The sequence below is a fragment of the Pseudophryne corroboree genome, chromosome 7 (genome assembly GCF_028390025.1).
Source record: "Pseudophryne corroboree isolate aPseCor3 chromosome 7, aPseCor3.hap2, whole genome shotgun sequence".
Taxonomy (NCBI): domain Eukaryota; kingdom Metazoa; phylum Chordata; class Amphibia; order Anura; family Myobatrachidae; genus Pseudophryne; species Pseudophryne corroboree.
This window is the reverse complement of record NC_086450.1, coordinates 416,232,767-416,258,952: the sequence shown is the minus strand read 5'-3', so window position 1 is coordinate 416,258,952 and position 26,186 is coordinate 416,232,767. Positions and strand designations below refer to the sequence as shown.

General features: G+C 49.2%; 1 protein-coding gene and 1 pseudogene across 1 annotated transcript in view; one reads left to right on the top strand and one right to left on the bottom strand.

Moving 5' to 3' along the window:
- The window catches only part of LOC134944232 (nondiscriminating glutamyl-tRNA synthetase EARS2, mitochondrial-like), a 35,876-nt pseudogene extending 32,760 nt beyond the window's left edge, over positions 1 to 3,116 (bottom strand).
- A 95-nt stretch (positions 3,117 to 3,211) lies between these two features.
- Positions 3,212 to 26,186, top strand: part of NDUFAB1 (NADH:ubiquinone oxidoreductase subunit AB1) — a 61,876-nt gene continuing 38,901 nt past the window's right edge. Inside the window, exons 1-2 of the mRNA XM_063934756.1 lie at positions 3,212 to 3,469; positions 24,566 to 24,688. Of these exons, the coding sequence (XP_063790826.1) occupies positions 3,314 to 3,469; positions 24,566 to 24,688 (279 nt within the window). The 5' untranslated portion in view covers positions 3,212 to 3,313. The remainder of the gene's footprint in view (positions 3,470 to 24,565; positions 24,689 to 26,186) is intronic.

Here is a 26,186-nt window from a genome sequence, read left to right as displayed (position 1 = left end):
AAATATATGACCAGATAGCGCTTTTTATATATATAACCTTAATTCCCACTCACTGCGTCGCCAAAGTGCCCCCCTCCTCTTTTTTCCAGCCTGTGAAGTTCAGCAGAGGAGAGATCAGGGAGCCAGTGTATCCTCATGCAGTTTCTGTGGAGAAAATGGCGCTGGTTAGTGCTGAGGATCAAGCCCCGCCCACCCGACGGCGGGCTTCGGTCCCAGTAATTCTATATAAAAAATGGCGGGGGATTTTAGGATTTACTGTCCCACAGCCGAATCCTGCTTTATATTGCCAAAAAATGAGGAAACTTGCTGCCCAGGGCGCCCCCCCCCCCCCCCCGCGCCCTTCATTGCCTGGTTGTGTGTGTGTACTGGGAGCAATGGCGCGCAGCGGTACCTCATGAAGATCTGATGTCTTCTGCCGCCTTCTCATACTCACCTGGCTTCTATCTTCGGTATCTGTGAGGAGGACGGCGGCGCGGCTCCGGGACGAACCCCAGGTGAGACCTGTGTTCCGACTCCCTCTGGAGCTAATGGTGTCCAGTAGCCTTAGAAACAGTGCCCAACTTGACAAGCCAGCTCTGCTTCTCTCTCCTCAGTCCCACGATGCAGGGAGCCTGTTGCCAACAGGACTCCCTGAAAATAAAAAACCTAACAAATTCTTCAAAACAGAAAACTCTGGAGAGCTCTCTGCAGTGCACCCTTTCTCCTCTGGGCATAGAATCTTACTGAGGTCTGGAGGAGGGGCATAGAGGGAGGAGCCAGTGCAAACCCATAGTCAAAGTTCTTTTTAGGTGCCCTATCTCCTGCGGAGCCTGTCTATACCCCATGGTCCTTACGGAGTCCCCAGCATCCTCTAGGACGTAAGAGAAAGGACCAGTGCTTTTCATTAAATAACCGGGTAGAACTGTTTCACCCGGTAATTTGATTTTCTGTGTGAAAGGGGTAATAAAGATTGCTAAATGCGCTAGACTGGATTGCTTTAATTATCTAATACTGGTGCTGGTTTTGTATGTAATTTTGTTCTTCTTAAATTTAGTCTGCTATTCACCAAAAAAGGCCTTTTGCCAGTATGGCCCCAAATATTTAATGGAAAACGGAGTTGTTTTTTCCCGGGGAGCACATTGATATTACATGAGAGGTAACTCTCACCAATTTGTTGTAATGAAAGTGTATTTAGATGTAATTACAGTGTAGATCAGCGATTTTCAACCGCTGTGCCGCGGCACGTCTCTAGGTGTGCCGCCACCAGCCAGAGCTGCTCCCCGCCGCTGCCCGCCAGAGAGATCCGTTGCCACCCGCCAGCCAGAGACCCGCCGCAATCAATAGCCGGTTCGGGCAGTGCTGTGCACTTCCGCATGCGTGACTCATAGGTCACGCACGCCGCGTCTCATTCCTGCCTGGAGTGCCCGTTCGCCCGCCCACTGGCCACTCTATGTCGCAATCCTGCCTGGAGTGCCCGTCTGTCCACTGGCCACTGCTGCTCCTCCATCCATGCTGCCATCTCAGCGTTACAGCTGCAGGTTTTATATTTAAAATAAACATTTTTATTTATGTAAGCAATGTTTGGAATCACAGGGGGGTGGGGGGAGGGATGTGGACAGCAGCAATTACTATTGGGGGCAGTGAGTGGAATTACTGGGGGGACAGTGTGTGGCATTATTAAGGAATAGATATGTTTTACCGACAAACGGGATGTTGGCTGTCAGTATACCGACAGCGGCATCCCGTCTGTTTAATTACTGTGGGGGCCAATGTGTTTTGTTTCCCGTGGCGCACTGATGGAGTGCCTTGGCAATTTTAAAATCTTATCGGTGTGCCGCGAATTGAAAATTACTGGTGTAGATGGTACATTCAAGAAAATGTAAGTGGGTTAATATTTCCTTAGACTGTATTTCTGAGTACATCCAAATGATCCTAACAGTAAAAGTACATTTATGAAGCAATTTAATGTCAATAGAACACACTTAATATAAAATTGAGTCATCATCAAATGAACATTCTATACGTATATTCATGCCATCATGTGACCAGAATTGCCACTGGCCTGTTACTACGACCATAAAGTTTTGTGGTTGCCGTAGTAACGAACTTAATATGCCAATGGCAATTCTGGTTAATGTTGGGGGAAAGGCAACCTCCGAAGGGTCAGATGCAGACTGGAGCAAATATGTGCATGCGTCATGTGACTTGCGCACTGCTGGGAGTGCTGGCATGGATCCCCCTCAGGTAGGATGACCATATTATCCCTTTAACCTGGGACACTCATGAATTACACAGGTTCTGTGGCTGGCTGGCTGGCTGCAGGCCTGCATTTCACCTGGTTTTAAGCAGCCACAGAACCTGTGTAATTCATGAGTGTCCCAGGTTAAAGGGATAATATGGTCAGCCTATCTCAGGCGATAATGCAAATAGAAGCCCATAGACTTGTATTGGGTAACGCCATCTAAAGACCAAGCTTGGTGCATATGAAAAGAGCTGTCAAACCTCAGAAAATGCAATTTTTGGAGGTCTGGCTGCCTTTTTAGGTTTGGTGTATCCAGCCCTGGGTGAGACATATGCGGACTTGGTGAAATTGGACCGGTGTGATGGATACAGCAGTTACCTGGTGCAGAAGCAGGACTGCTACTAGGATGCGGACTTTGGGATGTCTTTGGCACACGGTGTACCAAGGATGGCGGCACAAGGGAGCATGCACAATAACATGACAGTGCCACAGATCTCTTCTTCATTCCTGCTACTGGCTCCTGAGGACAGCACATGGACACAGCAGCAATGATGCACAGAGGGGAGTCAGGAGGAGGTCATACACACTGTGCACAACACACACACACACACCTGCCTACTGCAGCTACCAGACATGGAACCTACATAATGGGCATGTCTGTGTAATAACATTACTGTGCTGGTAAGAAAGAACGAGGCCATGTGACAGCCTCCATGGCACCCGGTGACCTTCCACTATGTCCTCTTTAGGTGTACCAAGATGGCGCCGGATCCCTTCTATTGGGCGTACCAAGATGGAGGGGTGAATCCCACTGAGGGAGATATTTCTGTTGGTAGATTAGTACCAGAGGTCAGCTCTGTAACGTGACGAGCGCCTGCCCTTATTATTGTCACCAAGAGCGCCTTCAGTCCGGCTCTTTACTCCGCCACTCTCACCCACCACTGTGCGGTCGATCTGTCCCCCCCCCTCCCCTTCCACGCTCATCTCTATGGTGACAGGCGGGCGCTCTAGCCCTCTCCCCCGGAAGTCTCCGTGACCGCAGCCCGCGCCGCGTTGCAGAGTGGGTAGCCGCTGTCAGCAGCTGCAGCAGCCATGGCGTCCCGTGCCCTCTGTGTGTGTGTCCGCTCAGCGCTCCGTCCCCTCCCCCGCCGCTCCCTACCGGCCCTGGGCACCAGCACGCCGGCCTGCAGGCAGCGCTCCACCCTGGCCAGGCCCTCCGCCACCGGCGCCCCGGTGCTCGCCACACAGGTATACCGCAGCCACAGGGGGGGTACATAGTGCCTACATTACATACGGGGACATGGTGCTTGTCTGTGTCTCTATTAGTAAACTGGATTATGCTGTGGGTCCCTAGCTTTTGGGGGACTACAAATTCCAGCATGCCCTGAATGGCACCACAGCTAGATATAGCTCCCCCCCCCCCCCCCCTCAAAATACCATACCGGCTTGTGCATGCACTGGGCTGTAGTCACAGCAGCTGGGGAGTCAGGGTGCAGGCTGTCTATTGCATGTTACTGAGTGTTACACGTGTGGGGGGCTTTTTCAATTTTTTTTTAGATTAAACATTGAGTGTATATTATGCGTGCTGTGGGCACCCTCATTGGTGTTCATTTTATATTTATGATGGTATCCGGTCACTAGGTCGACATGAGTTTTTCGCATTTTGTTTTTATCTTTTGAACTTTTTCATACTTTACAATCCACATGGACTACGATTGGGAATAACCTTGCCCAAAGCATGGCGAGTGGACACTGTGCACTAATTGGGGTTCCCAGTCACTTTACGAAGAAAACGACACCAAAAAAAATTACTCATGTCGACCTATTTCAGGTGTCGATCTAGTCACTGTCGAACAATAGTGGTCGACCTAATGACTGTCGACCCAACGATCCACACCTCTTAGGATTATCCTGGGGATAAACAGCAGTAATGTGTGACTGGGCCCTGGTAGGTGGCCAATACCTGGAGAGATACTGGCATTTTGGTGGGTTGGAATATGAAGTAGGGTTTGTATAGTATATTTCACCTGTAAAGATGCGTGCAGGTATTAAATCTCCTTGAGACATTAAGGACACCTAGTGGGTGATGGGTAGTTGAGAGGCCAGCACCCTTTATTGCCCCTAAATAACGCCACTAAATTTATTGTGTAGCCCCAATATTATTATTCAATTTAGGGGCTTGCGGAAGTGTGGCTTCTGTGCGCAATGAGTCGCTCCTAAATTAACCAGCACCTTGGAAGTTAAGCAGAAATTACACCATGAGATATGGATTCATGGTGTCCAGAGTCGACTACATCTTCAAAGTCACTAAGCATGCTTTTAACAGCACTGAAAGTGATTGAGGTTAGATCCGCCCCCCCCCCCCCCACTCTTTCTCTCTCTCTCTCTCTCTCTCTCTTTGACATTTAATAGTAGTAAGAATTTCTTATCCAATGCTGCTATATTGCATTATGAAGTCATGTAATGTGATGTCTGCCAAAGCTTTTCTTAGATGTGTATATCAGTCTTTTTTTTCAAAATGAAGGCAAAGAAATAGACTTTTTTTTTCACATGGATGAGTAATATTTTCACTAATTAGTAGAACCACTTAACTGTACTACTAGATAAGGTAACACTAGGTACAGTCCACTGATAGGGGGTAGTGGGATATGGCAGATTAAAATAGAGGCCCAGCTGATATACAACTACAGCTCTAGCCATGGAGGTAACACACAGTGATAGCTAGAAATGTACCTAATGTTGATGTGAGTTTCATAGTGACAGTGTCAGAGAATTGCCTAATTGAAACTGCAGATTTATTATCAGGCATGTATGTAATTGTAAACAAAGAAAAAATAACCTGCGCTGGCTGCTCATGTATTAATTGGGTTTGGTATTTGTGCAATCTCCAAAAGTCCAGATTCCTCCCAAACTGGCCTCAGGTGTGGTGAAATTGGAAAGTGATCCTCGTGCTGAAGGGCAGAATCCACCTGTTTGTGCCAGTAAAAGTTCCCTGGAATGAAATAGCTTGGCAGTGGGTTTTTTATCCTGAGAAAATCTGACCACACAAAAAGTACATCCCTGTCCTTACAGCAAATAAGAAAAAAGGACGTACCGTTGGACTGATATTTTGCCCCCCTGAAAACAATAAGGCAACATCCAAATCTAAATGGGAACATTGAACAGAGCTATATCTATTCTGTGCCTTTCAGCATTGAGTGCTTCAGTAATACTTCTTCCATTGATGCTGAGGGTCAGTATCTGGCATGGAGGGGGTGGGGGGATGGAGATGGCAGCTATGGGCCCACATCTTCTCTTCTGATTGCGTATTGAAGCTGGAAAAACTATACAGCCAACTGAAGATCTAACATGGGGAGATAGTTTTAGTACCATTTGGCCGGTATCCGGTCTCCAGCTCGACCACTATTGGTCAACAGTAAGTAGGTCGACATGGTTTCTAGATCGACAGGGACTCTAGGTCGACATGACAAAAGGTCTACGTGAGTTTCTCACTTTTTTTTTTTCCTTTTTCATACTTTACGATTCACATGGACTACGATTGGGAATGGTAATGTGCTGAGTGCAGCTGTAGCGAAGTGAGGCACCTTGCCCGATGCGAGGGAACACGGTGCACTAATTGGGGTTCCCGGTCACTTTACGACGAGAACGAAACTAAAAAAGTGGAAAAACTCATGTCCACCTAGTACGTCGACCTAGAGTCCCTGTCAACCTACCGTACTTACTGTCGACCTAGACATTGTCGACCCTGCACACCACACCCAGTTGACCCCCTATGTGTGCACATTGATCCTGTTACTCCACTCTCTGGCCCAGTGGCATGATCTGCCCGTGTCACCTTTACAGAGAAACGCACCTAATATCTCAACTCATTAGGGGATTGAACCAGTTTGGTGTGAGTGGATAAAACTGTATTATTGTTTTTGGCAAATACATTTTTGATTGAACAGTCACAGGAGCCTGGAAGAAGGCTACAAATGAGTGTACTGATCAGACTGCTATTAAAGCTGTAGCTATGGAGAAGGGCACATCCCCCACCTCCAGAGCAGATCTAGGAATAAAGTGTTGGTGATAAGCCTTCACACAGCAGGATTGTTCATTGTACCAATCAGAATTCAGCAGATCGAACTTACCTTTAACAAAATTATCCCTTTCTTGGTAGCATCTTCATCTATATGGGGACTGCACTTAGTTATTGTATTTCTCACATAAGCACATTAATAATTTCTCTATCGTCCTAGTGGATGCTGGGGTTCCTGAAAGGACCATGGGGAATAGCGGCTCCGCAGGAGACAGGGCACAAAAGTAAAGCTTTCCGATCAGGTGGTGTGCACTGGCTCCTCCCCCTATGACCCTCCTCCAAGCCAGTTAGATTTTTGTGCCCGGCCGAGAAGGGTGCAATCTAGGTGGCTCTCCTAAAGAGCTGCTTAGAAAAGTTTAGCTTAGGTTTTTTATTTTACAGTGAGTCCTGCTGGCAACAGGATCACTGCAACGAGGGACTTAGGGGAGAAGAAGTGAACTCACCTGCGTGCAGGATGGATTGGCTTCTTGGCTACTGGACATCAGCTCCAGAGGGACGATCACAGGTACAGCCTGGATGGTCACCGGAGCCTTGCCGCCGGCCCCCTTGCAGATGCTGAAGTAAGAAGAGGTCCAGAATCGGCGGCAGAAGACTCCTCAGTCTTCTAAAGGTAGCGCACAGCACTGCAGCTGTGCGCCATTTTCCTCTCAGCACACTTCACACGGCAGTCACTGAGGGTGCAGGGCGCTGGGAGGGGGGCGCCCTGGGAGGCAAATGAATACCTATTTTGGCTAAAAATACCTCACATATAGCCTCCGGAGGCTATATGGAGATATTTAACCCCTGCCAGAATCCGTTAAGAGCGGGAGACGAGGCCGCCGAAAAAGGGGCGGGGCCTATCTCCTCAGCACACAGCACCATTTTCCCTCACAGAAAGGCTGGAGGGAAGGCTCCCAGGCTCTCCCCTGCACTGCACTACAGAAACAGGGTTAAAACAGAGAGGGGGGGCACTAATTTGGCGTTAGAAATATATAAAAAAGATGCTATAAGGGAAAACACTTATATAAGGTTGTCCCTATATAATTATAGCGTTTTTGGTGTGTGCTGGCAAACTCTCCCTCTGTCTCTCCAAAGGGCTAGTGGGTCCTGTCCTCTATCAGAGCATTCCCTGTGTGTGTGCTGTGTGTCGGTACGTGTGTGTCGACATGTAGGAGGACGATGTTGGTGAGGAGGCGGAGCAATTGCCTGTAATGGTGATGTCACTCTCTAGGGAGTCGACACCGGAATGGATGGCTTATTTAGGGAATTACGTGATAATGTCAACACGCTGCAAGGTCGGTTGACGACATGAGACGGCCGACAAACAATTAGTACCGGTCCAGACGTCTCGAAAACACCGTCAGGGGTTTTTAAAACGCCCGTTTACTTTAGTCGGTCGACACAGACACAGACAGGGACACTGAATCCAGTGTCGACGGTGAATAAACAAACGTATTCCTTATTAGGGCCACACGTTAAAGGCAATGAAGGAGGTGTTACATATTTCTGATACTACAAGTACCACAAAAGAGGGTATTATGTGGGATGTGAAAAAACTACCATAGTTTTTCCTGAATCAGATAAATTAAATAAAGTGTGTGATGATGCGTGGGTTCCCCCCGATAGAAAATTATGGGCGGTATACCCTTTCCCGCCAGAAGTTAGGGCGCGTTGGGAAACACCCCTTAGGGTGGATAAGGCGCTCACACGCTTATCAAAACAAGTGGCGGTACCGTCTATAGATAGGGCCGTCCTCAAGGACCAGCTGACAGGAGGCTGGAAAATATCATAAAAAGTATATACACACATACTGGTGTTATACTGCGACCAGCGATCGCCTCAGCCTGGATGTGCAGAGCTGGGGTGGCTTGGTCGGATTCCCTGACTAAAAATATTGATACCCTTGACAGGGACAGTATTTTATTGACTATAGAGCATTTAAAGGATGCATTTCTATATATGCGAGATGCACAGAGGGATATTTGCACTCTGGCATCATGAGTAAATGCGATGTCCATAACTGCCAGAAGATGTTATGGACACGACAGTGGTCAGGTGATGCAGATTCCAAACGGCACAAAGGTGTATTGCCGTATAAAGGAAGAGGAGTTATTTGGGGTCGGTCCATCGGACCTGGTGGCCACGGCAACTGCTGGAAAATCCACCGTTTTTTACCCTAAGTCACATCTCTGCAGAAAAAGACACCGTCTTTTCAGCCTCAGTCCTTTCGTCCCTATAAGATCATATCTGCCCAGGGATAGAGGAAAGGGAAGAAGACTGCAGCAGGCAGCCCATTCCCAGGAACAGAAGCGTTCCACCGCTTCTGACAAGTTCTCAGCATGGCGCTGAGACCGTACAGGACCCCTGGATCCTACAAGTAGTATCCCAGGGGTACAGATTGGAATGTCGAGACGTTTCCCCTTCGCAGGCTCCTGAAGTCTGCTTTACCAAGGTCTCCCTCCGACAAGGAGGCAGTATGGGAAAAAAATTCACAAGCTGTACTCCCAGCAGGTGATAATTAAATTACCCCTCCTACTACAAGAAAAGGGGTATTATTCCACACTATATTGTGGTACTGAAGCCAGAAGGCTAGGTGAGACTTATTCTAAAAAAATTTTTTTTGAACACTTACAAAGGTTCAAATCAAGATGGAGTCACTCAGAGCAGTGATAACGAACCAGGAAGAAGGGGACTATATAGTGTCCCGGGACATCAGGGATGCTTACCTCTATGTCCCAAATTTGCCCTTCTCACTAAGGGTACCTCAGGTTCGTGGTGCAGAACTGTCACTATCAGTTTCAGACGCTGCCGTTTGGATTGTCCACGGCACCCCGGGTCTTTACCAAGGTAATGGCCGAAATGATGTTTCTTCTTCGAAGAAAAGGCGTCTTCATTATCCCTTACTTGGACGATCTCCTGATAAGGGCATAGTCCAGGGAACAGTTGGAGGTCGGAGTAGCACTATCTCGGATACTGCTACAACAGCACGGGTGGATTCTAAATATTCCAAAATCGCAGCTGATCCCGACGACACGTCTGCTGTGCCTAGGGATGATTCTGGACACAGTCCAGAAAAAGGTGTTTCTCCCGGAAGAGAAAGCCAGGGAGTTATCCGAGCTAGTCAGGAACCTCCTAAAAACAGTGCATCATTGCACAAGGGTCCTGGTAAAAATGGTGGCTTCCTACGAAGCAATTCCATTCGGCAGATTTCACGCAAGAACTTTTCAGTGGGATCTGCTGGACAAATGGTCCGGATCGCATCTTCAGATGCATCAGCGGATAACCCTATATCCAAGGACAAGGGTGTCTCTCCTGTGGTGGTTATAGAGTGCTCATCTTCTAGAGGGCCGCAGATTCGGCATTCAGGATTGGATGCTGGTGACCACGGAGCCCAGCCCGAGAGGCTGGGGAGCAGTCACACAAGGAAAAAATTTCCAGGGAGTGTGATCAAGTCTGGAGACTTTTCTCCACATAAATATACTGGAGCTAAGGGTAAATTTATAATGCTCTAAGCTTAGCAAGACCTCTGCTTCAAGGTCAGCCGGTATTGATCCAGTGGGAAAACATCACGGCAGTCGCCCACGTAAACAGACAGGGCGACACAAGAAGCAGGAGGGCAATGGCAAAAACTGCAAGGACTTTTCGCTGGGCGGAAAATCATGTGATAGCACTGTCAGCAGTGTTTCATCCCGGGAATGGAAACTGGGAAGCAGACTTCCTCAGCAGGCACGACCTCCACCCGGGAGAGTGGAAACTTCATCGGGAAGTTTTTTCCACATGATTGTAAACCGTTGGGAAATACCAAAGGTGGACATGATGGCGTCCCGTCTGAACAAAAAACGGGACAGGTATTGCGCCAGGTCAAGAGACCCTCAGGCAATAGCTGTGGACGTTCTGGTAACACCGTGGGTGTACCAGTCGGTGTATGTGTTCCCTCCTCTGCTTCTCATACCTAAGTGCTGAGATTTATAAGACGTAGAGGAGTAAGAACTATACTCATGGCTCCGGATTGGCCAAGAAGGACTTGGTACCCGGAACTTCAAGAGATGCTTACAGAGGTCTTATGGCCTCTGCCGCTAAGAAGGGACTTGCTTCAGCAAGTACCATGTCTGTTCCAAGACTTACCGCAGCTGCGTTTGTCGGCATGGCGGTGGAAAGCCGGATCCTAAAGGAAAAAGGCATTCCGGAAGAGGTCATTCCTACCCTGGTCAAAGCCAGAAAGGAGGTGACCGCACAACATTATCACCACATGTGGCGAAAATATGTTGCGTGGTGTGAGGCCAGGAAGGCCCCACAAAGAAATTTCAACTCGGTCGTTTCCTGCATTTCCTGCAAACAGGAGTGTCTATGGGCCTCAAATTGGGGTCCATTAAGGTTCAAATTTCGGCCCTGTCGATTTTCTTCCAGAAAGAATTGGCTTCAGTTCCTGAAGTCCAGAAGTTTGTCAAGGGAGTATTGCATATACAACCCCCTTTTGTGCCTCCAGTGGCACTGTGGGATCTCAACGTAGTTCTGGGATTCCTCAAATCACATTGGTTTAAAACCAGTCAAATCTGTGGATTTGAAGCATCTCACATGAAAAGTGACCATGCTCTTGGCCCTGGCCTGGACCAGGCGAGTGTCAAATTGGTGGTTTTTTCTCAAAAAAGCCCATATCTGTTTGTCCATTCGGACAGGGCAGAGCTGCGGACTCGTCCCCAGTTCTCTCCCTAAGGTGGTGTCAGTGTTTCACCTGAACCAGCTTATTGTGGTGCCTTGCACCTACTAGGGACTTGGAGGACTCCAAGTTGCTAGATGTTGTCAGGGCCCTGAAAATATGTTCCAGGACGGCTGGAGTCAGGAAAACTGACTTGCTGTTATCCTGTATGCACCCAACAAACTGGGTGCTCTTGCTTCTAAGCAGACTATTGCTAGTTGGATGTGTAATACAATTCAGCTTGCACATTCTGTGGCAGGCCTGCCACAGCCAAAATATGTAAATGCCCATTCCACAAGGAAGGTGGGCTCATCTTGGGCGGCTGCCCGAGGGGTCTCGGCTTTACAACTTTGCCGAGCAGCTACTTGGTCAGGGGCAAACACGTTTGCTAAATTCTACAAATTTGATACTCTGGCTAAGGAGGACCTGGAGTTCTCTCATTCGGTGCTGCAGAGTCATCCGCACTCTCCCGCCCGTTTGGGAGCTTTGGTATAATCCCCATGGTCCTTTCAGGAACCCCAGCATCCACTAGGACGATAGAGAAAATAAGAATTTACTTACCGATAATTCTATTTCTCGGAGTCCGTAGTGGATGCTGGGCGCCCATCCCAAGTGCGGATTATCTGCAATACTTGTACATAGTTACAAAAATCGGGTTATTATTGTTGTGAGCCATCTTTTCAGAGGCTCCGCTGTTATCATACTGTTAACTGGGTTTAGATCACAAGTTGTACGGTGTGATTGGTGTGGCTGGTATGAGTCTTACCCGGGATTCAAAATTCCTCCCTTATTGTGTACGCTCGTCCGGGCACAGTACCTAACTGGCTTGGAGGAGGGTCATAGGGGGAGGAGCCAGTGCACACCACCTGATCGGAAAGCTTTACTTTTGTGCCCTGTCTCCTGCGGAGCCGCTATTCCCCATGGTCCTTTCAGGAACCCCAGCATCCACTACGGACTCCGAGAAATAGAATTATCGGTAAGTAAATTCTTATTATTGGATGTGGAAAGACAAGTAGTATAAGTTCAACGACGTGGGATGTGAACATGCGTGTAGATGGTGACACAAAAACTATTGGATGGTCAATATGACTGTCTGAGGTATAGATACAATGGGGTCGATTCAATTCGGCAACTTATGAATAGCGCCGGGAATTAGCTCCCGACGCTACTCAATTCAGCTGCTAGTTACCCGCAATTGTCGGGAATTCTTCTCTCATCCCCGGGGGGATGAGAGAAGAAACCCGACAAAAGTGCTGCCTCGCGGCCGGCGCGAAGCTGATTCTGTCGGGAATCAGCCTCGCGCCGGGGAGTTAAGTCGGAGAATGCCCTTTCTTCCGACAATTCAACCTGTTTAGTCGGCGAGAACGGGCCATCGCCGACTTAACTGGAGCTGAATTGAATAGCGTCGGGAGCTAATTCCCGGCGCTATTCATAAGTTGCCGAATTGAATCGACCCCATTGTGAATTTGTGATATTGTTTCTTTTTGGGGTGGAACCATAAGTCGTACATTTGACGTGACTGAGTGGCCAAAGGGAGCCATTGTTTTTGGCAGAGAGCATGGCCGTAGCCTGGAGGAGGTGGTGGCATTTGTTGGTGTGCTCTCGTAAATAGTGAGTAGTATCTACCTACAATGGAAGAAGCATGGATACCAAGAATCTCGGCAGCGGAACAGTGGCCATAAGGCTTGGATTGGCACCAGACTGACATGCTACATCTCGCGTGGCCTTCAAATTCGCCAGATCTGGGACTTTGGGATTGTTTGGTTGACTCCGGCATTGTACTGTTGAAGCAGTTCCTGACTTGTTTGGAACAGATTGGTGGTTGCTAGGTGCCTTTACATGCCTGTGGTCCCGACTTGTCATGATCTACTTTCAGCCGCAGTTCCTCCACTGAGATTCTTGTTGTCCATGCTGCTTCCACTGTAGATGGATGCTACTCACTGTCTGCGAGGGCACACCAACAAACTCTGCCACCTCCAGGCTGCGGCCATGCTCTCGGCCAAAAACAATGGCTCCCTTTCTCTAGCATCCATAAGGGATATTGGGGAAATCTAGTACGATGGGGTATAGACAGGGTCCAAAGGAGCCAGTCCACTTTAATTTTTTTCACTGGGTGTGCTGGCTCCTCCCCTCTATGCCCCCTCCCACAGGCAGTTTAGAAAAAAGTGCCCTCAGGAGAGGATGCACACTCTGCTAGCTCAAAGCTGTTTCTCCAGTTGATTTTCAATCTTTGTTATTTTCGGTATGCTGTTTGGGCAACAGCATACCTGCACTGTGGGTGTTAGGGGGAGGTCACTGGCCTTGTGAGGTGTCAGAGCCGCTTCCCCGCTGCAGGACCACTGTCCTGAGAGGTGGTTGTACAATGGGGCACTGCGCCTTACCGGTTACAATCGCAGAACGGCACACTCCCCTAACAACAATAGCCTGAAGGTGACTTCAGTGGTGAGTACAAACCGGGGGCCCCGCTAGGGGGGTCCCCCGGTTCATGATGTGGCAAAACGCTGGAGTGTCATACGGGATCCTCTCGGGGGAGTCCCGTTATAGCTTCCTGTATACACTGGCAGCGGTGGGTAAAACTAGCACTTGTGTGATGTTTTCTACTCATAAGGGGACTTTTGCCAGTATCAAAATCACAAAAGCCCGGCGCCATTACAAGGGGCGGAGCTTCCTCAGAGCGGGACCAGCAGCGTTTTGACGCCTTCCTCTACTTAGTTGCAGCAGCAGCAGGCACACACAGCTCCTCCAGACACTAAGATACGCAGGAAAACTGGTACAGGGGTGTAGCAAAGGGGGAGAGCAGCTATTGTACACAATCGGTGTCCTGAAAAAGACACACACACCAGTGTTTCACCGTGATATATCAGCTTGCAGCCTCACTGGGGCCGTTTACCTTTGGGTGTGCTGTTCCATTCTTTTTCCCTCTCACATACAATAAGGGCAGGCTTGCTATTGATTTCTTTTCTGTATGTGTATGTGTTTACTGTAAACATGGTCAAACACAAATTATGCAGTGTATGTCACACCAGATTCTCTCCCTCTACATCTGATTTCATATCATGTGAACAATGTAGTTAGTCCTCGCAGCACAGTGAGGTCTGCAGCAGGCTGTTATAGACCTAGCTGCAAGGGATCCCCCTCTCTAGATCAGGACCACAAAAGCGTGGGTTACCTGCTTTACTCTCAGACTCTAAGGAGACACAGGAGGAGGGGGTGGAATTGGATTCTGTTACTGGGGATTCACCTTCTACGCAAGGTATTGAACCCCTCATTATAGCTCTATGGGACATGTTAAAGCTCCCTCTAGAGGACGCTGCAGCACAGCAGTAATTTCTCTGACGTCCTAGTGGATGCTGGGTACTACGTAAGGACCATGGGGAACAGACGGGCTCCGCAGGAGACTGGGCACTCCAAAAGAAAGATTAGGTACTATCTGGTGTGCACTGGCTCCTCCCTCCATGCCCCTCCTCCAGACCCCAGTTAGAATCTGTGCCCGGCCCGAGCTGGTTGCACACTAGGGGCTCTCCTGAGCTTCTAGTAAAGAAAGTATTTGTTAGGTTTTTTATTTTCAGTGAGATCTGCTGGCAACAGACTCACTGCTACGAGGGACTGAGGGGAGAGAAGCGAACCTACCTGCTTGCAGCTAGCTTGGGCTTCTAAGGCTACTGGACACCATTAGCTCCAGAGGGATCGAACACTGGGCCCGTCCACGATCGTCCGGTCCCGGAGCCGCGCCGCCGTCCCCCTTGCAGAGCCAGAAGCAAGAAGAACATCCTGAAAATCGGCGGCTGAAGACTTCGGTCTTCATGAAGGTAGCGCACAGCACTGCAGCTGTGCGCCATTGCTCCCTATGCACACCACATACTCCGGTCACTGATGGGTGCAGGGCGCTGGGGGGGGGGGGGGGGCGCCCTGGGCTGCAATTAGAGTACCTTCTATGGCAAAAAGCACATAATATAGTCCAATAAACTATATATGTGCAAAATCCCCCGCCATAATATAAATAGAGCGGGAGAAGTCCGCCGAGAAGGGGGCGGGGCTATCTCCCTCAGCACACTGGCGCCATTTCTTCTTCACAGCTCCGCTGGAAGACAGCTCCCCAGGCTCTCCCCTGCAGTTTCCAGGCTCAAAGGGTAAAAAAGAGAGGGGGGGGGGGCACTAAATTTAGGCGCAAATTGTATATGTAAAGCAGCTATAGGGAAAAATCACTTTGCGTTAGTGTACATCCCTGATTATATAGCGCTGTGGTGTGTGCTGGCATACTCTCTCTCTGTCTCCCCAAAGGACTTTGTGGGGTCCTGTCCTCAGTCAGAGCATTCCCTGTGTGTATGCGGTGTGTCGGTGCGGCTGTGTCGACATGTTTGAGGAGGAGGGTTACGTGGAGGCGGAGCAGGAGCCGATAAGTGTGATGTCGCCCCCTGTGGGGCCGACACCGGAGTGGATGGATATGTGGAAGGTTTTAACCGACAGTGTCAAGTCCTTACATAAAAGGTTTGACGACGTGACAGCCATGGGACAGTCGGCAGCTCAGTCCGCACCTGCCCAGGCGTCTCAGAGGCCATCAGGGGCTCAAAAACGCCCGCTGACTCAGATGGCAGACACAGATGTCGACACGGAGTCTGACTCCAGTGTCGACGAGGATGAGATAAATGTACAGTCCACAAGGGCCATCCGATGTATGATTACGGCTATGAAAGATGTTTTACACATTGCTGACATAAACCCGGTTACCACAAAAAAGGGGTATTATGTTTGGGGAGAAAAAGCAGCCAGTGACTTTTCCCCCATCTGATGAGTTAAACGAATTGTATGAAGAAGCGTGGGGTTCCCCAGATAAGAAACTAGTAATTTCTAAGCGGTTACTAATGGCGTACCCTTTCCCGCCAACGGATAGGTTACGCTGGGAGACATCCCCTAAGGTGGACAAAGTGCTCACACGCTTATCAATAAAGGTGGCACTGCCGTCTGAGGATACGGCCGCCTTAAAGGAGCCTGCAGATAGAAAGCAGGAGGCTATCCTGAAGTCTGTGTATACACACTCGGGTACTATACTGAGACCTGCTATTGCTTCAGAATGGATGTGCAGTGCTGCAGCAGCGTGGTCTGATAACATTGATTCCCTTGACAGGGACACTATATTGCTAACCATAGAGCATATTAAAGACGTAGTCTTATATATGAGAGATGCACAGAGGGACATTTGCCGGCTGGCATCTAGAATTAATGCGATGTCCATTTCTGCCAGGAGAGCATTATGGACTCGGCAGTGGACGGGTGATGCTGATTCTAAAAGGCACATGGAAATTTTGCCTCATAAGGGTGAGGAATTGTTTGGGGACGGTCTTTCGGACCTCGTATCCACAGCAACAGCTGGGAAGTCGACTTTTTAACCTCAGATTCCCTCACAGCCTAAGAAAGCACCGTATTATCAAGTACAGTCCTTTCGGCCTCAGAAAGGCAAGCGGGTTAAAGGCGCGTCCTTTCTGCCCAGAGGCAGGGGTAGAGGGAAAAAGCTGCATCATACAGCCAGTTCCCAAGAACAAAAATCCTCCCCTGCTTCCACTAAGTCCACCGCATGACGCTGGGGCTCCACATGTGGAGCCAGGTGCGGTGGGGGCCCGTCTCCGGAACTTCAGCTACCAGTGGGTTCGCTCACAGGTGGATCTCTGGGTTCTACAAGTGGTATCTCAGGGATACAAGCTGGAATTCGAGACGTCTCCCTCTCGCCGTTACCTCAAATCAGCCTTGCCAGCTACTCCCCAGGACAGGGAGGTAGTACTGGCGGCAATTCACAAGCTGTACCTCCAGCAGGTGATAATCAAAGTTTCCCTCCTTCAACAGGGACGGGGTTACTATTCCACAATGTTTGTGGTACCGAAACCAGACGGTTCGGTGAGACCCATTCTAAATTTGAAATCCTTGAACACTTATATAAGGAAGTTCAAGTTCAAAATGGAATCGCTCAGGGCGGTTATTGCAAGCCTGGACCTACATGTCCCCATTTACCCACCTCACCAGGTGTACCTCCGTTTTGTGGTACAGGACTGCCATTACCAATTCCAGACGTTGCCGTTTGGTCTGTCCACGGCACCGAGGGTATTTACCAAAGTAATGGCCGAAATGATGATACTTCTTCGAAAGAAGGGAGTTATAATTATCCCGTACTTGGACGATCTCCTTATAAAGGCGAGGTCCAGGGAGCAGTTGTTGGTCGGAGTAGCACTATCTCAGGAAGTGCTACAACAGCACGGCTGGATTCTGAATATCCCGAAATCGCAGCTGGTTCCTACGACGCGTCTACTGTTCCTGGGTATGATTCTGGACACAGAACAGAAGAAGGTGTTTCTCCCGGAGGAGAAGGCCAAGGAGTTGTCATCTCTGGTCAGAGACCTCCTAAAACCAAAACAGGTGTCGGTGCATCACTGCACGCGAGTCCTGGGAAAGATGGTAGCTTCTTACGAGGCAATTCCGTTCGGCAGGTTCCATGCACGGATCTTTCAGTGGGATCTGTTAGACAAGTGGTCCGGATCGCATCTTCAGATGCATCGGCTGATCACCCTGTCCCCGAGGGCCAGGGTGTCTCTGCTGTGGTGGCTGCAGAGTGCTCATCTTCTCGAGGGCCGCAGATTCGGCATACAGGACTGGATCCTGGTGACCACGGATGCAAGCCTCCGAGGTTGGGGGGGCAGTCACTCGGGGAAGAAACTTCCAAGGACAATGGTCGAGTCAGGAAGCTTCCCTACACATAAATATTCTGGAACTAAGGGCCATTTACAATGCCCTAAGTCAGGCAAGACCCCTGCTTCAAAACCAGCAGGTGCTGATTCAGTCAGACAACATCACGGCGGTCGCCCATGTAAACCGACAGGGCGGCACAAGAAGCAGGATGGCGATGGCAGAAGCCACAAGGATTCTCCGATGGGCGGAAAATCACGTGATCGCACTGTCAGCAGTGTTCATTCCGGGAGTGGACAACTGGGAAGCAGACTTCCTCAGCAGGCACGACCTCCACCCGGGAGAGTGGGGACTTCATCCAGAAGTCTTCCAGCTGATTGTAAATCGTTGGGAAAGGCCACAGGTGGACATGATGGCGTCCCGCCTCAACAAAAAGCTAAAAAGATATTGCGCCAGGTCAAGGGACCCTCAGGCGATAGCTGTGGACGCTCTAGTGACACCGTGGGTGTACCAGTCGGTTTATGTGTTCCCTCCTCTTCCTCTCATACCAAAGGTACTGAGGATAATAAGAAAGAGAGGAGTAAGAACTATACTCATCGTTCCGGATTGGCCAAGAAGGACTTGGTACCCGGAACTACAAGAAATGATCTCAGAGGACCCTTGGCCTCTGCCTCTCAGACAGGACCTGCTACAGCAGGGGCCCTGTCTGTTCCAAGACTTACCGCGGCTACGTTTGACGGCATGGCGGTTGAACGCCGGATCCTGATGGAAAAGGGCATTCCGGTTGAAGTCATTCCTACGCTGATAAAAGCTAGGAAGGATGTGACAGCAAAACATTATCACCGCATATGGCGAAAATATGTTGCTTGGTGTGAGGCTATGAAGGCCCCAACAGAAGAATTTCAGCTGGGTCGATTTCTGCACTTCCTAGAGTCAGGAGTGACTATGGGCCTAAAATTGGGATCCATTAATGTCCAGATTTCGGCCCTGTCTATTTTCTTTCAAAAAGAACTGGCTTCACTGCCTGAGGTTCAGACGTTTGTTAAGGGAGTGCTGCATATTCATCCCCCTTTTGTGCCCCCAGTGGCACCTTGGGATCTCAACGTTGTGTTGGATTTCCTAAAATCACATTGGTTTGAGCCACTTCAGACCGTGGAGTTGAAATATCTCACGTGGAAAGTGGTCATGCTTTTGGCCTTGGCTTCGGCTAGGCGTGTGTCAGAATTGGCGGCTTTGTCATGTAAAAGCCCCTATCTGATCTTCCATATAGACAGGGCAGAATTGAGGACTCGTCCCCAATTTCTCCCTAAGGTGGTATCAGCGTTTCATTTGAACCAACCTATTGTGGTGCCTGCGGCTACTCGGGACTTGGAGGCTTCCAAGTTGCTGGACGTAGTCCGGGCCCTGAAAATCTATGTTTCCAGGACGGCAAGAGTCAGAAAAACTGACTCGCTGTTTATCCTGCATGCACCCAACAAGCTGGGTGCTCCTCCTTCTAAGCAGACTATTGCTCGCTGGATCTGTTGCACGATTCAACTTGCACATTCTGCGGCTGGACTGCCGCATCCTAAATCAGTAAAAGCCCATTCCACGAGGAAGGTGGGCTCTTCTTGGGCGGCTGCCCGAGGGGTCTCGGCTTTACAACTTTGCCGAGCTGCTACTTGGTCGGGTTCAAACACATTTGCAAAATTCTACAAGTTTGATACCCTGGCTGAGGAGGACCTTGAGTTTGCTCATTCGGTGCTGCAGAGTCATCCGCACTCTCCCGCCCGTTTGGGAGCTTTGGTATAATCCCCATGGTCCTTACGGAGTACCCAGCATCCACTAGGACGTCAGAGAAAATAAGAATTTACTCACCGGTAATTCTATTTCTCGTAGTCCGTAGTGGATACTGGGAGCCCGTCCCAAGTGCGGACTCTCTGCAATACGTGTATATAGTTATTGCTTAACTAAAGGGTTTTGTTATGAGCCATCTGTTAATGAGGCTCATTTGTTGTTCATACTGTTAACTGGGTATAGTTATCACAAGTTGTACGGTGTGATTGGTGTGGCTGGTATGAGTCTTACCCTGGATTCCAAATCCTTTCCTTGTAGTGTCAGCTCTTCCGGGCACAGTTTCCCTGACTGGGGTCTGGAGGAGGGGCATGGAGGGAGGAGCCAGTGCACACCAGATAGTACCTAATCTTTCTTTTGGAGTGCCCAGTCTCCTGCGGAGCCCGTCTGTTCCCCATGGTCCTTACGGAGTACCCAGCATCCACTACGGACTACTAGAAATAGAATTACCGGTGAGTAAATTCTTATTTTTTCTTAGCACAGAACAAACCCAGTGTCACTTTCACTGATTCTGCAGAGTTAGATTACCTATTTAAGTTAGCCTGGAAAAATCCAGGTTAGAAATAGTGTCACAACGGTTTTTGCACACTTTCCCATTGCTCCTGAAGGCAGTAAATTCTGGGAAGAACCACCAGCTGTTGACGTATCAGTCTCTTGCCTTTCTAAAAAGGTGGTACTGCCAGCTCTGGGCTCCTTTACAATAAAGGACCCTGGGGATAGAAAAATAGAGACTACACTGAAGTCTATCTACACAGCGGCAGGTGTATCGCAAAGACCGGTCATAGCAGGGTGCTGGGTGACTCATGCCATTCATACCTGGGCTTCTCAGATTCAGGAAGGCCTCTCATGGGAGATGTCCCTGGTCACTACGGTGACTCTCCTGAAGCATATTCAGGACACTGCACGCGTCCTGTGTGACTCTCAAGGAGATAGGCACTATTAATGCCAGGACCACTGCTATGGCAGTGTTGGCGCGCAGAGCTGTGTGGTTGCGTCTGTGGATAGCGGACGCAGAGTCCAAGCGCAGTGTAGAGTCTCTCCCTTTTTCAGGGGATTGGCTCTTCGGGGTGCAATTGGATACATGGATTTCTAAGGTAACTGCGGGGAAATCCACATTTCTCCCCTCTGGGGCCCTGCTGGCTAGACGTTCCTACCCAGGGCTGTCTACCCAGTCCTTTCGGTCTCACAGATTTAGATCTAGGGCCAGAGGTGCCTCCAATGCGGCTAGAGGCACCAGAGGTAAGACAAGAAAACCAGCAATCGCAGGTTCTCAGGAGAGCACTGGTTAAACTACCTCCTAAGGCCTCAGCACGACGGTGCCCACCCACCCTGAGGGGATCTCGAGGTGGGAGCTCGGCTGCGTCACTTCAGCCTCTTCTGGGAAAACTCCTGCCAGGCTACCTTGGTAAAGGACCTAATTTCTCAGGGCTACAAGCTGGTGATCGAGGGCGCTCCTCCCCAACGATTTTTCAAATCAAGCTTACCAGCTTTGGAGGATACATGTGTTACGCTGCAACAGGCCATCCTGAAATTGGTCCAGTCCCAAGTCATTGTTCCAGTGCCACTGCAACAACAGGAAACTGGTTACAACTCCAACTTGTTCGTGGTACGGAAACCGGACTGTTTGGTAAGGCCCATTTTGAGTCTAAAATCCTTGAACCCTTACCTAAAGGTATTCAAGTTCAAGATGGAATCCATGAGAGCAGTGATTGCGGGCCTGGAAGAACGAGAGTTCATGGTGTCATTTGATATAAAGGACGCCTATCTCCGTATCCCGATTTGGCCGCCTCACCGGGCTTACCTGCGGTTGGCCCTGCCGAACGATCACTACCAGTTCCAGGCGCTACCCTTCGGCCTGTCCACAGCTCCGAGGGTATTCATGAAAGTAATGGCGGAGATTATGTTCCAACTCTGGGTCCAGGGGTCAATATTGTCCCTTATCTGGTCAATCTCTTGATAAAAGCGAGATCCAGGGAGCTTTTATTGCTCCATATAGACCACACTATCCACCTTCTGTTGCACCAGTGGTGGATCCCCAATTTACAGAAGTCCCACCTGGAGCCAACTCAGCGGCATCTGTTCCTGGGAATGTTGCTGGATATTGTGGTCCAAAAAGTGTTCCTCCCAGAGGACAAAGCGAGAACACTTCAGGAGATGGTCTGAATGCTCTTCCGGCCTACGCGAATATCCATACATCTTTGCATAAGATTGTTGGGGAAGATGGTAGCCTCATACGAGGCGATCCAGTATGGGAAGTTCCATGCCAGAACGTTCCTATTGGACCTCCTGAGCAAGTGTTCCGGATCACATTTTCAGATGCACCGGATAATACGGCTGTCACCTCAGTCCAGGATTTTCCCTCCTGTGGTGGCTGCAGTCCTCCAGCCTACTGGAAGGTCGAAGTTTCGGGATTTAGGATTGGATCCTCCTCACGACGGATGCGAGTCTGAGAGGATGGGGAGCTGTCGCCCAAGGGGCTCCGTTCCAGGGCAGATGGTCAGGCCACGAAGCCCTACATCCGATCAACATTCTGGAGGTTCGGGCGATCTACAATGCTCTGATCCAGGCCTCTCTTCTACTCGGGGATCACACGATCTACGTTGTCAGACAACGCCACGGCAGTGGCCTACATCAGTCGACAAGGAGGGACAAAAAGCAGGGCCTGCATGCGAGAGGTGTCAGATACGTCTCTGGGCAGAGAGAAATGCAAGAGCAATGTCCGCAATCTTCATTCCAGGAGTAGACAACTGGGAAGCGGACTTCCTGAGTCGTCACGATCTCCACCTGGGAGAGTGGGGGCTCCCCCATCAGGTATTTCAGCAGATCATCGACCAGTGGGGCTGCCCGCAAATAGACATGATGGCTTCTCGACTCAACAAGAAGCTTGGAATTGCTCACGAACCAGAGACCCTCAGGTGAGGGCAGTGGATGCACTGACATCTCCTTGGCGTTACTGGCTGGCCTACCTGTTTCCTCCGATTTCATTGCTCCCAAGGGTGCTAAAGCGAATCAGGAATCGAGGAGTCCAGGCAATTCTGATTGCCCCGGATTGGCCTCAGAGGGTGTGGTACGTGGATCTTCTGGACATGTCCGTCGAAGACCCTTGGCCTCTCTACCACTGAGATGAGATCTTCTTCAACAAGGACCGTTCGTCTACCCGGACTTACTGCGGCTTCGTTTGACGGCATGGAGGTTAAGCGGAACATCCTAGCTCACAAGGGCCTTTCCAAAAAAATTATTACTACCATGGTTCAGGCCAGGAAACCTGTGACGTCAAAACACTATCATATCTGGAGAAGATGCGTCTCTTGGTGCGAGGAACGCATGTCTCCGCCTGCGGAGTTCCACTTGGGATGTTTCCTGCAGGCTGGTGTGGATAAGGGCTTACGTCTAGGTTCCATTAAGGTCCAGATTTCAGCTCTCTCCATCTTCTTCCAGAAGAAATTGGCTGTGTTGCCAGAAATTCAGACCTTCTTGCAAGGGGTACCTCACATACAACCTCCTTTTGTGCCGCCCACGGCACCCAGGGATTTGAATGTTCTGTTGGAATTTCTACAGTCCTCCTGGTTTGAACCACTGATGAAGGTAGAAGACAAGTACCTCACATGGAAGACGGTGATGTTATTGGTCCTGGCTTCTGCTAGGTGTGTCTCAGAATTGGGGGCCTTATCGTGTAAAAGTCCCTACCTGATCTTTTACGAGGACAGAGCAGAGCTGAGGACTAGGCAGCAGTTCCTGCCGAAGGTTCGTCTCTGTGTTCCACTTGAATCAACCTATTGTGGTTCCGCCAAGTTCTGGCACTTCTGCTCCGGATGCATTGGATGCTGTGCGAGCTTTTAAGATCTATGTCAAGAGAACGGCTCGAATCAGAAAGACTGATTCCTTGTTCATGCTATATGAGGCTCAAAAAAAGGGTTGCCCTGCTTCTAAGCAGTCCATTGCTCGTTGGCTTAGGCTTACTATCCAACAGGCCTATGTATCGGCAGCCTTACCTGTTCCACAGTCTCTGAAGGTTCACTCTACGAGATCGGGCGGGGTCTTCCTGGCGGCTGCCCGTGGAGTCTCGGCCTTGTCACTATGCCGAGCTGCTACCTGGTTGGGGAAGAACACCTTTGGTTATTTCTACAAGTTTGATACCCTGGCCAAAGAGGATACCCAGTTTGGGCAGGCAGTGCTGCAGACGTCTCCGCACGTTCCCGCCCGTTCTGGAAGCTTTGGGACGTCTCCATTGTACTAGATTCCCCCAATATCCCTTATGGATGCTAGAGAAAATAGGATTTGAATTACCTACCGGTAAATTCTTTTCTCGTAGTCCATAAAGGATATTGGGCGCCCACCATAGTGCGTTGACTTTTCTGCAGGTTGTCTTTTATGGTTACCTGTTCAGCTTGTTGCTGTTATTGTTGCTGGTCGTTTTTATGTTAGTGTTATGCTGGCGTTTAAATCTCACCACTGTTTATCTCATTCCTTCTCTCATATATATCCTTTCTCCTTCAGGCACTTATTTACCTATAACTGCCTGTGGGAGGGGGCAGAGAGGGGAGGAGCCAGCACACCCAGTGAAGAAATTTAAAGAGCACCGGCTCCTTGGGCCCCGTCTATACCCCATCGTACTAGATTCCCCCAATATCCCTTATGGACTACGAGAAAAGGATTATCGGTAGGCAATTAAAATTCAGTTTTTGCCACTCGGTCACGTCATGGACCCATGGTTCCACCTCAAAAAGAAACTCTCAACAAATTTGCATTGTATCAATGCCTCAGACATTCATAATGGTCATCCAATAGTTTGTATCACCATCTACACACATGTTCACGTCCCACGTCGGTGAACTTATACCACTTGTCTTTCCACATTCCAGATTTTGTTTGGTGTGTTTATATAGGCTATTATATATTGGCTATTATGTGACCGTCATACACTCAAAGAAGAAGTGGGTGTTTTCATGAGACTACAGCTGCATTGCTCATTTATCCTTTGTGGTCCTTTATGATAGTGGGTTGTTTGTTCTCCATAATGTATTTACAGTTTTGTTCCACCTGGTATTCATCTAAATTCTTCCTCTGCCCTCATATCTTCCTGCAGGTGTCCAACTCCTTATTTCGGTCATGTCGCCAGTACAGCGGTGCACCCCCCCTCACCCTGGAGGGTATTTCCGAGCGGGTTTTATATGTACTGAAGTTGTACGATAAAGTGGATCCAGATAAGGTGAGACCACCGAGGTTACTTCAGTGCTTGCGTTAAACTAAGGTCTAAAACTTGTTTGTTTTTTCATTGTAACACGATGGCCATTTATTGGGTCTTTGGAGTTGTAATGATTGGGTTTGGAAATCTTTCTTCCATAAATTGAATCTAGTTCCTTTGTGTAGTTAGATGCTCTAAAGAGCCACATCGCAGTACAGCGACCACTCTCAGTGCTTTGCCATGGTAGCAGAATTAAGCGATTCTCAATAGTCTGTATATTTTCAAAACCCTGGTGTATCTTCCCAGGGGGTGTTTGTAATACACCATGGGGTATATGCAATTAGCGGCGAATCGCGGCAATTTTTCGGCCGTTTTTTAATTCGACACAATTCGACCGTCTAATTTCGGCAAGTGGGTGCCGAAATTGACCATATTCAATAAAAAACGGATTCGACAGTCCCGCTGACGAAAAACGGCCGATTTGACGGATTTTGTTCCGATTTTTAAAAACGGGAAAAGACTCGAAAAAAAATTGCGTGGGGTCCCCCCTCCAAAGCATAACCAGCCTCGGGCTCTTCGAGCTGGTCCTGGTTCTAAAAATCATACGGGATCCCCCGTATTTTTAAAACCAGCACCGGGCTCTGCGCCTGGTGCTGGTGCAAAAAATACGGGGGACATAAAGAGTAGGGGTCCCCCGTATTTTTTACACCAGCATCGGGCTCCACTAGCTGGACAGATAATGCCACAGCCGGGGGTCACTTTTATACAGCGCCCTGCGGCCGTGGCATTAAATATCCAACTAGTCACCCCTGGCCGGGGGTACCCTGGGGGAGTGGGGACCCCTTCAATCAAGGGGTCCCCCCCCAGCCACCCAAGGGCCAGGGGTGAAGCCCAAGGCTGTCCCAGTGTCTAATGAGAGTAATTATTCTAGGTCTCTAATGGGCAGACGGATCCTCATGCCAAGGGTTCGGCATATGTGGAGAATGATGGTTCACAACCAGCTAACATGTTGGCAGCCAACAACTTAAATATGACTGAGGGAGGAGAACAGCAATCATCCTCAGGAGGCCTGTGTATGAGGAAAACAAATCATTCTTTTCCAGCTTCTAATTGGCAGAATTAAATGGGAGAACTTTGGTTTAAGCTGAATAAAGAATTTGCTTGCCCATTCTTACCCCATTTTGTCCTATTTGGGAAAAGCATGGGTCTTAAGGCCAATAGAGAATAGTCAGAAACCCTAGGAGTAGCCATTCAGACTAATTGCCCTAAGTGGAAACGGTTGACAATATCAGAACAGATCATAGTGGCTTCACTATACGGGGGGGGGGGGGGCTTCTGTAGGTTCGTGCATATCCACTATGATGGTGGTGCGAAGAAGATTTCTAGAGGGTTTGCCATTTGAAAGGACACTTCTATTTTGTGCAGAGCTGGACAGAAGGATTTCTGTGGCTACGGGAGGACAGAACAATATTTTACAGGTAAGTAGAGGCACCCAAACTGAAGGGCCCAAATGCCTCAGACA